Source organism: Artemia franciscana, chromosome 2 (assembly GCF_032884065.1).
Source record: "Artemia franciscana chromosome 2, ASM3288406v1, whole genome shotgun sequence".
NCBI lineage: Eukaryota > Metazoa > Arthropoda > Branchiopoda > Anostraca > Artemiidae > Artemia > Artemia franciscana.
In genome coordinates this window covers 30,872,722-30,885,099 of record NC_088864.1, presented here as the reverse complement: position 1 = coordinate 30,885,099, position 12,378 = coordinate 30,872,722, and the positions used below count along the sequence as shown (strand labels likewise).

The window sequence follows — 12,378 nt, the reverse complement described above, 5'->3', positions numbered from 1 at the left end:
CTGCATGCACATAGTGTGTTTGATTCATTTCAACCTCCTCCCTGAATATCCCCTGAAATTTTCACCTTTATACCCTTAGCCTTAGGTGTAGCAGTAGTGAGTGTAATAGTAGTAGGAATATTATTTCTACTTGTAGGAATAGGCTACTAACAGCAGCAGCTGTACATCTAGTAGCAGTAGTAGCATGTTACCTTTTGGTCAGTTGAACACCCCATCATCAAGCCCTGGAAGTTTCGACTTAATATATCAGCTGTGTCTACGATATTGCCAATATACCCTTTTGATAGCCTGTACAACCATAGTGTTTTTAATTTAGATTGACTTACTCCTTCACATTTTCTAAAATTTTCATCTTGATACTCTTAATCTTAGTTACCATAGGAGTATTAGTTGGAATAGCAGTGATAGTAATAGTGGTGATAAGTAGGGGCGTAGCTCCAGCATTTTTATTGGGGACAAAAGGGGTCTCCATCCTGAGAGTCAAGGAGCACGGGCTATTTAATAATTTTTCTCTAAACTACTACCCCCTCCCGAAACAACGCCTTTCGATCATATTGCCTTTAGATCAATTGGTCTTCCCCCAAGGCATTCGCAGAAAGTTCCAGCTTAAAACGCAAGGCAATTACGACAGCCTTAATAGTAGTCGCTGCAGAAGCAGTAGTTGTAGTATTACTAGTAGTAAGAGCGGTAGTACAAGGAGTAGTAGTAGTGGTAATATCATACGAATTTTGCCGTTTTGGTCAATTGATCTCATCAATCCCCACCCTTATCATTCCACGAAAATTCCAACTTAATACCCTAACCGATTCCAGACCTACGCCGTTTTGACAACCTCTTTATACATAACGCGTTTTGATTAAGTTCAACACTCCCCTTAAGATTCTTTGAAAGCTTGACCTGAATATCCTAGGTCTTTTTGAACACTAAAAGTCAACCATGGCCTCTTTCTAAATTAAATAAAAAAAACCAGTTTTTTTAGCTGAAAGTAAGGAGCGACATTAAAACTTAAAACGAACAGAAATTACTCCGTATATGAAATGAGTTGTCCACTCCGCAATCCCTCGCTCTTTACGCTAAAGCTTTTAATTGTTTTAAAAAGTAGAATTGTGGCAAAGAGTCAAACTTTAGCGTAAAGAGCGAGGGATTGCGGAGTGGACAACTCATTTAATATTCGGAGTGATTTCTGTTGGTTTTAAGTTTTAATGTCGCTCCTTACTTTCAGCTAAAAAATTGGTTTTTTTTATTTAATTTCTGGACGTTTTTGAATTAATGCATGTTTGGTTTTGGCTCTCCGCACATAAATTACTAAAATGAAATTTGTATATTAATTCTTTTTTTGGCTAAATGCCTTTCTCTTAGTTTTGATCAGACGATTTTGAGAAATAAGGGGTGGAGAAGGAGGCCTAGTTGCCCTCCAATTTTTTGGTTACTTAAAAAGGCAACTAGAACTTTTAATTTTTAACGAACGTTTTTATTTGTAAAAAATATACGTAACTTAAGAATTAACTTACGAAACAAACTTTCATAACCTTATATTTTTATTATGTATACGAGGGGGTTTGTACCCTCGTTAATACCTCGCCCTTTTCACTAAATCGTAAGTTTTGTCCCAATTCTTTAAGAATGACCCCTGAATCAGAAAGGCCGTAGAATAAATAGTTGAAATTACTAAAAATACTTTAGCATAAAGAGCAAGGTATTTATCTCCTCCTAAATACCTCGTTCTTTATGCTGAAGTATTTTTAGAACCCCTCATATGCGTAATAATCTCTGTTCGTTTTAAGTTTCAATGCTACTTCTTCCTTTAATTTGAAAAAACGTTTTCATGTTTATTTTCCATTGTTTTCTTATAGTAATGCTAGAGAATCCTGCGCCCTTGTCATTGAATTTTGAAAAAATATAAATTCCATATTTTTGTAGATAGGAGCTTGACACTTCTACAGTAGGGTTCTCTGATACGCTGAATCTGATGGTGTCATTTTCGTTAAGATCCTACGACTTTTAGGGGGTGTTTCTCCCTATTTTCCTAAATAAGGCAAATTTTCTCAGGCTCGTAACTTTTGATAGGTAAGACTAAACTTGATGAAACTTATATATTTAAAATCAGCATCAAAATGCAATTCTTTTGATGTAGCTATTGATATCAAATTCAATTTTTTAGAGTTTTGCTTACTATTGAGCCGGGTCGCTCCTTACTACAGTTCGTTACCACGAACTGTTTGAAACAAACGAGTCACATATACGAATCTCGTAGTATAATGTAATGATTGCAAGAAACAAAGAGGCTTTTAGTTATCTTTTTTAAAGTGTAAACTAAATGAATATGTCAATTTTTTGGTCATATTTTAGGTTAAAATTTCGTTTGCTTGTAAATATAGCACAGTAGTCTAGTAGTAATATCCAAAGGGTTATGGAGCACATGTTTCAGCTAATTGTGCTTAATGCTTTGGAAGAGATTGTAGAATAGATTTGTGTGTTTTTTTACGGTTAGAGCTCGGAGACAGTTTAAACTGCGTCTTCAAACGAAGTGGTATAAACTAATGGGGCATGCTGTTTATATTAGCTAAATATATGTGAGCTGGTATAAATTTTACAAGATTTTTATGGGTTCATGGAATGTGAAATATGTAAAAATGGGATCTGGAAGAATATATTTTGAAGCTGCATATTCCTATGAAACCTAAATCAAATTAAAAAATGATAAGCTTCAAGATGGAATATGGAATGCAGAAATTTCCACAAAATTTTCCACCTTGTGAACCTGAAATTTGTAAGATGGAAAATTTTTACTTTCTATGAGCATTTGAGGCCATATCATGACCTTTTAGTTGAATAAGGACGCCTGAAAATGAGTTATTTTCATTTGAGGGAAGGAATGAGACCAAACGCAATTCCAACCTGGTTGAAAATAATTAGTGACAAAGTAAAGTTGGCTAAACTGGCTTGTAGTTTTCACTTATGTGCTAAATAAATAACTCCAAGGCTGTCAACATTGAGGTGCTCTTTTTTAGATATATTTGTTCCAATAAAATTATTTTGTACCACATGTAAAGGTTTAAGCGTCTTAGTCCTGAATTAACCGAAATTGAAGTTTTTTACTGGAAATAGGCTACTGACATCTTCCTTTTTTCTAAGTTGCAGTTTTCATTTTCAGAGCCTCTAACAATCTTGTGCTATGCCAGATGCCTTCCCCCCTTTACCATATCATATCATTGCCAGTAATATAAGTTTCAGATACAAAATATTTTGGACACCTCAAAAATGAATAGCACAGCGAAATGACAATAGAGTATAATTGTGAGATTTGGCTTATATTTGTGGAGCCATCAAGGAAGAAAATAGAAGACCAAAATCCCATGGTTAAGTGAGTGACTTTTAGAATGCAAAACATAATAATATTTTATTTTCTAGGTATGGTTTAAAAACAGGCGAGCAAAGTGGCGCAAGCGGGAGCGCAATGCAATGAACGCTGCAGTTGCTGCAGCAGATTACAAGGCAACCTCCTTTGGAACCCATCAATTCAGTGCAATACATCCATTTCACGAAGAATCACTGTATGCAGCCACATATCAAACGCCAAATTACAACTCTTGGGCAGCTAAGGTACTGCAATTTTTCCCTTTGTCTTTGATGGTTTTTTTTTACTCCTAGATATTTGTTGTGCATAAATAACATTTTAAAACCTGATAATTACACAAAATAATAGCTTGTACCATATGGTATAGAGTTAGCATCCCACCCTAAAAATTATTTGGGGAGGGGAAGGTCATTGAACCCCTTCCCCTATTTTAAGGTTTCGAGAAACTTTTAAGAAGATGGTGTACAGCTGATTGAAAACATTAACTAGTTTTTTCCTGTGTGATTAAGCTACGTTGACAAGGGTGGGAATTAGGTTCTGGAGGGCTTTTACTATCTTGCACAGTAGCTGGGTTATTTAAACTAAATTCACTTGAAGGAATTCATAGCTAAAACATATGTCATTCCAGGAACTTGTTTTCTAACTTCCCCTAACCGTTTTTCTTGTTTTTCGAGCTTACAAGATTAAATAAACAGGCCATAGAATACGTGAATTTTTATTAAAAATTTTACGTTAAATTTTTTTTTTTGACTCTAGGTTTTAAAAACACCTATGACCTAAGCAAAATTTTAAGCCCGATTAAGTTTTTTTTCAAAACTTAATAAATAGTATACAAATCTTTAACAGTCTGTAAATCAAAATAAAGCTAAGTAAGTGTCAAAACACTTTCCTTGCCTTTCGTTTGCTCTAAAGATTATGACTTTTATACCATAAATAATGCCTACGCTCGTCAAAGGTCAGTTCTTTTGGAGGGGGAAAGGATGGCAAGTACATTGATTTGGAGAATTCGAGAGCAATTTCTCCCTAGATTGAAAAAAAATAATTTTGCCCTTCCCTACATTTTTGCGAACTGAAGCCCCTGAAAGATTGTGTTGATACTTCAAAAGACGTTCCTGGGGCTGCAATGAGGTTCTGGATCCATTCTTGGAAGCTCCTTTTACTCAATTCAAATGCTTTTCAAGATAGCACAAAGTTTCTCATCTAGAATTTTACCTGTGTGGGCTAAATTCAGAGGAGTTGCTCCAGCATTTATACTGGGGGGGGCAGAGGGGTCCATATCCGGATAGTCAAGGGTCATAAGCTATATAATAATTTTTTATCTAAATTACTGGGGGGAGGGCAACTGCTCATTGCCCTCTGAAAAAACACCCCTGGTTATATTTTTCCATTTTTCCAAATAACTTCAAAGTTCGTGTCTCCTCACCAGTATCCAATTATATGGAGGTTCTAAGGTCTTTCACTTCTTAGCAGTATCGAATGAAAAAAACAATAAGTCTTTTATCCATCGTTTATATTCTTACACAGTGTTTTAAAGAAACTCTTTTCTCAGCGAGGCGGGTAAAGCATCTTTTGGAAACTTTAGAAAGTAGGGTTTAAACCTGCCTTTCACTAGGTGTTCAAGAAGTGGCTACCATCGAGGTGCACTAAACCAAGAAACTAACATCGTTCTGCATGGCTGTGTTCAGTGACGTCAATTCTTGGAAACTTAGGGAGGAAAGCAAAATTTATTTTCAAAATTTAGGGGGGGGGGAGAGGCTGACACTTCTCAAGTTTTTTTTCAATGAGAGTGCGAAAAGGAACTTCTTTTCCCAATAGAAATATCCCAAACAATGTATTTTTCAAAATCTGAGGGGTGGGAACAAAAAGTTGGGAGTATATGGCCTTCAACCGACAACGCGGTCTATATTGGCCTCAGGCGGTTTTGCAGTGTGATGCGATGTAAAAACGTCGCGAATGCTGTGATGTGTTTGTAAAAAAAATGTATTTTCTTTTGTTGATTCTGAATTTATAAGTTCTCTTGAATCTGGAGTAACAAGTTGAAAAAAATTTGCATTACAAAGCATCTTTGGGAAGGAGAATTTGTTTGTGCGCAAAATAAGAAAAAGAATTGAAGTTTTAAGCCCCAAGGCCCTGTAGATAATTTTTTCCCTAAGCCAGGAGCGTTAAAATCATGCACGGACACAAAATATAGAGGGTCTCTGGGTCAAGATTGCCCAGAAATCAAAAATTTGCCCAAATTTCTTGACAATTCTAGTTTAAATTATCGAACAGTAGCTTCTCTTAATGCCACTCCCTCCCAAATATTAAAATGTATGTGACTTGTTACAACTCCTATACAGTTTTTATATATTTTGATAGTACAATTTATTTCATGGCTTCCAGTAGCGTTCCATAGTTATTATAAATTCTATTCCATAGTTATAGTTATAACCCTATCTTACAAAATAATCAAATGATTTCTCGTAAGTATACTGAAATTCATAATTCTAACTAACGTGAACTGAAATCTAAATCTCATTTTCGCTTTCCACTCTTCAGGTAAACCCTTTAACTGGGAGTCACAAGTCATTCCCTTGGACAACAATCAACCCTATGAATGTTCCCTCACTTTCTAGTCAGACAGGCCTGGGGTCAATTGGCTGTTTTAGTGGTGCTTCTACAGCTGCCGCTGTTCAACAAGTAAGTCTTGTTTTATATAGCAAAGAATATGAGCGCAAGTGGTGGAGGCAAGAAGAGACAAAATATATTGTTCAGGTGATTTTAATTTCCCAACTTTTCTTTACAGCAACGTAGAAAGTTTGAGCATAGAGTTAGTGTGTGTGTGAGTTAGAGAGTTTGATTAATATAGTTAAAGCTTCAGTCGTAGTTGTTACTGAAGTGCACTGACAGAATCCTGAATTGTTGAATCCTGAATTGTTGATTATAATAGTTATGTTAAGCTTCTCCCAGATGACTGTCCTTTGGGGAAAAGAGAGGCGGGGTTATGATCTACTCACATAATAAAATTAAAGCAAAGTTAATTGAAGTCCAATGTTTAAATAAATATGATGAATTGATTTGGGTATTTCTGCAGCCTAAACGGTTTCCAAGCAAATTCACCAAAATTGCTGTTTGTTCATATTATTATTCACCGGGCCAGAATGCGAATGACCGAAAGTTATTTCTAGAAAAAAAATGAAATTAAGTGCTTATTATGTAACCAGTAAATACCCTCATTGCGGAATATTTATGCTTGGTGATGCCAATGAAATGAAACTTGAGCAAATCAACAGAGCACTTGGTCTTAAACAACTGGTCAAAAAGCCATCCACTAAAGGGGATGCTATGTTAGATCTTATTTCTTCTAATTTACATGAGTTCTGCAGGGAATCAGTACCTGGCGCACCGTTGGGTGGGAGTTACCACTTTACTCTAGAACTTATCCCCTCTCCACAAAATTCGGATTGAGTACAAAACTACAACGGTGACCAGCAGACCAATAGGTGACGAAGGCCTTTTAAATTTTGGTAATTGGATTAGTCTAGTCAAGTGAGCTGGGGTGAGATTTGTTAGACAGAAAGTACACATTCAAAAGAAAGTCTGCTACAAGAAAAGGTACATTGCGCATATAAGTCTTGTTTTCCCGAGAAACCTTCAAAACATCATTCTGCGGGTCGCTCAACATCACTAAGAATATAAAGACGGTCATTCTAGAAAAAAGGCCGCTTTTCCGCGAAGGCAAACGTGAACAAGCAAATAAACCACAAGTCAAAGCAAAGCCGGTGGTACAGAGAAATCAAAAATATAGTTGAAAAAAAAAATATTGGAGTGGATTTTAATTTAGATGAAAAATTAAAATTAAAATTAAAATTTAGAATTTAGATCTAAATTAAAGTGGATTTAATTTAGATGATTATTTGCATACAACCGCAAATAAGCTGAATGCCCACCTGGTCAATATTGTCCAGTCAATCCCTCCTCTACCAAAAGATGAAATACCAAGTCCTCCACCTGATTTTTGTGATTTCTCTATTGCATCGCCAAATGAAGTAAAGTGTTTTGAAAAGAACTAATGTAACACCGGTTGATATCCCTGCAGATTTAATTAAAGCGTTTCCCTTTGGTCTATATTTTTAATCTAATAACAAAATCTGGTGATTACCCATCCATTTGGAAAAATGAATTTGTTACACCAATTACAAAAAAGATGCACCAAATGATTTTTATGGAATTAGACAAATTACAATGCCCCCTATGTTTAGCAAAATTTATGAGAGTTTTTTGGCTGCTTGGTTAAAGAGGCTGGTAATTGAGCTTATTGATCCTAGACAGTTTGGAAACATGCCCAAAAGGTCCAACTGCCCATTCTCTGGTAAGTATGTTGGATACAATTCTCAAACATGAGCCTGAACGCTGAATTAATCTGATAGCAATTGATCTAAAGAAAGCTTTAGACCTAATCTGTCATGGTGCACTGATAAAGAAGCTCATCTCTAAGCTTAATGTCCACCCTTTTTTGGCGCGAATTATGGCTAATTTCATTGGAAATAGAATACAGCGTACCAAGTACAAATCAACTTTTTCTGATGAAATGCCTATATTTTATGGAGTGCCTAAGGGCACAATACTGGGTCCACTTCTTTTTATAGTCATGATAAAGGAGCTGGCAATAAGCATGCCAGATCGCTGGAAATATGTTGATGATTATCTATTGCGGAAATGTGCTACAAAATATTGAAAGCAGTGCAGCTACCATCATGGCTGATTTATCGGATGATGCTGTTGTAGACAGGATGGCTGTTAATGTCCAGAAGTCCGTTGTGCTGACTTTCTCTTTCCTTGAAAGCAACTCAGAATTTTACCCTTCCTTTCCTCCTTCCAGCCGTGTAACTGAACTTAAACTGCTTGGGGCGTATCTTGCTGCTGATTTAAAGTGGGAGAAGTAAACGGAAGTGATGCTCTGGAGAGCTAAAGCAGTCGGGCACGATTGAGAGAGTTCATTTTAGGGCATTATTGGTAATTTCAAAAGCGCCCAAAGTCTCATACTGTGCCCTCTTTGAAAAGTTTGGCCTAGATTCCTTTGCTATCCGTCAACAAAAACTGTTGCCTGCTTTTGGCACAGGGATGTTGAACAGCAGATCCCATCAATCCATACTGCCCCCTGATTTCAAACCACACCGGCAAGAGAGTAGCAAAAGCTTTAACTCGTATACAGCCAATCAATATGTCTCGAAAAAGTTATTTGAAAGCTTTGTTCTCTCATTTGTAAAGTTTTTTTTAATATTACTGCTAATAAGCAAGAATAGCTACAGCTTTAATTCGTTAGATATATTACGTTTTGACTGGTCAGTTATTGTGTACTGATTTTAAGTGGACGATTGGATTTGTTTCAAATTATCTCATATGTATTGACTATGGATTGTACATGCCTTTATGTTTTGACGACTAAAACGAATATATGGCTTGTCCGCTGCTTTAGTTCGTTAGTTATATTTTATTATATTTTGACTAGTCAGCTATTGTGTACAAATTTTAAGTGGATGATTAGAACTATCTTACGTTATTTCAAAAGTGTTGACTATAGACATTATATATATTTATGTTTTGACGACTAAACGAATATTCAGCTTGTTCGCTGCCCTCTTTGGAAATAAAAAGAGCATCTTTTAAGCCAGTTGGTGGTAACGAACTGTAAGTAAAGAATGGCTCCATTCAGTACTAACTGCAACTCTAAAAACTGTGATTTTGACAACAATTGATGTTTTAAAAAATTGATTTTTTTTGCGAATTCCCTTTATATAAAATGTATTAAGTTTAATTTTATCCATCAAATTCTGCGAGACTCAGAAAATTTGCCTAATTTTCGAAAAAGAATGGAAACACCCCATAAAGTTAATTGATCTTAATAAAAGTCACAGCGTCAAGTTCAGAATATCTGAGAACCCTACTGTAGAGGTTTCAAGCTCTTATGTTAAACAAGTTAAGAGCTCATATGGCACTTGTGATGAGGCAAGAAGAGCTAAGAGCCAAGAGATCATATGGCATGAGCTCTAGCAAAATTCTATGAATCAATAGATTGATTTAAAAGGAAAATAAGAGGCTTAATGCCGGTCAGGATTTCAAATAAGAGCTCTGAGTCACGATGTCCTTCTAAATATCAAAATTCATCAAGATCCGATCACCCACTCGTATGTTATAAATACCTAATTTTTTCTAATTTTTCCTCTCCCTTTAGCCCCCCAGATGGTCGAATCTGGGAAAACGACTTAATCAAGTCAATTTGTGCAGCTCCCTGACACGCCTACCAATTTACATCGTCCTAGCACGTCCAGAAGCATCAGACTCACCAAATCACTGAACCCCTCCCCCCAAATTCCCCAAAGAGAGTGAATCCAGTACGGTTCCGTTAATCACGTATCAAGGACTTTTGCTTATCCACCAAGCTTCATCCCGATTACTCCACTCCAAGTGTTTTCCAAGATTTCCCCCTCCAACTCCCCCCAATGTCAAAAGATCTGGTCGGGATTTGAAGTGAGAGCTCTGAGACATGAATTCGTTCTAAATATCAAATTTCATTAAGATCCGATCACCAATTCGTAAAATAAAAATACCCCAATTTTCACGTTTTCCAAGAATTCCCGTTTCCCCCTCCAACTCCCCCAATGTCACATGATCTGATTGGAATTTAAAATTAGAGCTTTAAAGCGCAAGGCCCTTCTAAATATCAAATTTCATTAAGATCTGGTCACCCTTTCGTAAGTTACAAATACCTCAATTTTCAAAATTACCCCCCCCCCCAACTCCACCAAAGAGAGTAAATCCGGTCCGATTATGTCAGTCACGTGTCTTAGACAGGTTTTTATTCTTCCCATCCAGTTTCATCCTGATCTCACCGCTTTAATTATTTTCTAAGATTTCCGGTTCCCCTCAACTGCCCCCCTCCAATTACGCTGGATCCGGTTGAGATTTAAAATAAGAAATCTGAGTCACGAGGTTCTTCTAAATATGAAGTTTCATGAAGATCCAATCACTCCTTCGCAAGTAAAAAATACGTCATTTTTTCTAATGTTTCAGAATTAACTCCCCCCCCCCCCCCAATAGAGCGGATCCGCTCCAATTATGCAAATCGCGTATCTAAGACATAATCCGTTCCGGTTATGTCAATCATGTATATAGGACTTGTGCTTATTTTTTCCCATCAAGTTTCATCCCGATCCCTCCACTCTAAGTTTTTTCAAAGATTTTAGGTTTCCCCCTCCCTCCCCCCAATGTCACCAGATCCGGTCGGGATTTAAAATAACAGCTCTGAGACACGATATCCTTCCAAGAATCAAATTTCATTGAAATCTGATCAACAGTTCGTAAGTTAAAAATACTTCAATTTTTCTATTTTTTCCGAATTAACGGGCCACCCACTCTCCCCAGATGGTCAAATCGGGAAAACAACTATTTTTAATTTAATCTGGTTGAATCGGAGTAAAGAGAATTTTTAATTTAATCTGGTCTGGTCCCTGATACGCCTGCCAAATTTCATCGTCCTAGCTTACCTGGAAGTGCCTAAAGTAGCAAAACCGGGACCGACAGACCGACAGAATTTGCGATTGCTATATGTCACTTGGTTAATACCAAGTGCCATAAAAATGTGGAATTTCGTATTTTTAGCCAAAAGAAAGATCATGGGTGCGTGTTTATTTATATATTTTTTGGTCTTTCTTTGGGGTTATCCTACCAAACTAATGGTCCTTGGAGGCCAGGAGAGGGTTAATTCAAACGAAAATCATAAGCTCTAGTATCCCTTTAAGTGAACAAACAGATTGGAGGGCAACTAGCCAACTAGCCCCTCTCTCATGCCTTTTTTTTCCCGAAGACATCTGGTCAAAATTTTAAGATAGTCATTCGATTCAACATAGTTAAATTTGCAATAACTATGACTTTAGGGATGATAGGACTCAATATTGCCCCTAGGAAAAGGGCTGTAAGTTAAACAGTTTGTCCATTGTCCATATGCAGTATTTTTTATTGGGAAATGTACATATTTTCCTTTCTTTTTACAACTTACAGCCAACTTAAGTTCTAGTATCCCTTTAAGTGAACAAACAGATTGGAGGGCAACTAGCCAACTAGCCCCTCTCTCATGCCTTTTTTTTCCCGAAGACATCTGGTCAAAATTTTAAGATAGTCATTCGATTCAACATAGTTAAATTTGCAATAACTATGACTTTAGGGATGATAGGACTAAATATTGCCCCTAGGAAAAGGGCTGTAAGTTACACAGTTTGTCCACTGTCCATATGTAGTATTTTTATTGGGAAATGTACATATTTTCCTTTCTTTTTTTTCTGAGGGGGGCTGAGGGGATTTCCCATGGGAGGGAAAGTTTTCTGAGGAAATTTTTCTGGGTGAATATTACGTGAGGGATGGGGATTCCCTGGCATGATATGAAAAACAGTCAAAAATTAAAAAATCGAAGTTTTCTCAACGGAAAGTTGTGAGCTGCATTAGGAATTAATATGAACAGAAATTGTTTCGTACATAAGGGCGCTATCCCTTCATCAACTCTCGCTCTTTACGCTAAAGTTTGACTTTTGTCATAATTTTTCGAGAAAAACTGCTCAAACACAAGGGCTGTTGAATTTGAGTGAGAAGCGTTTTTAAAAGAACTTCAAGACTTACGAAACAATATGGAATCTGAATCCGACCTTTCGTGCGTCCCACTTCCACTAATAGGAAAGTACACGTAAGATAAATGCACAGGGGATTTTTTTGAAGAAGGGGGGTATTTTTTCAAGTAAGCGTGTATAACACTGATGAAGCATGGAACAGGCTTCAGACACCCTTCCTCACTTAGTTCCTAAGTATATTTTTTAACTGATTGAAAAAAGAAAAGAGAACTTTCCTCCCCTGCACCCCCTGAATGACCCAAATGTTACAAAAAGTGCTAACTTTGGTAATATCTTAAGTAAATACTGTTTTTGGCCAAAATAGGTTTTTCAAACTTCCCCCCTCCCTCTCTCCAAAAAAGTTCACAGACCCCCTCATCA

General features: G+C 36.7%; 1 protein-coding gene across 1 annotated transcript in view; it reads left to right on the top strand.

The window, feature by feature from the left end:
• The window catches only part of LOC136040138 (pituitary homeobox x-like), a 58,528-nt gene that overhangs the window by 40,083 nt on the left and 6,067 nt on the right, over positions 1-12,378 (top strand). Inside the window, exons 4-5 of the mRNA XM_065724253.1 lie at positions 3,412-3,603; positions 5,897-6,037. Coding sequence (XP_065580325.1) covers positions 3,412-3,603; positions 5,897-6,037 — 333 coding nt within the window. The remainder of the gene's footprint in view (positions 1-3,411; positions 3,604-5,896; positions 6,038-12,378) is intronic.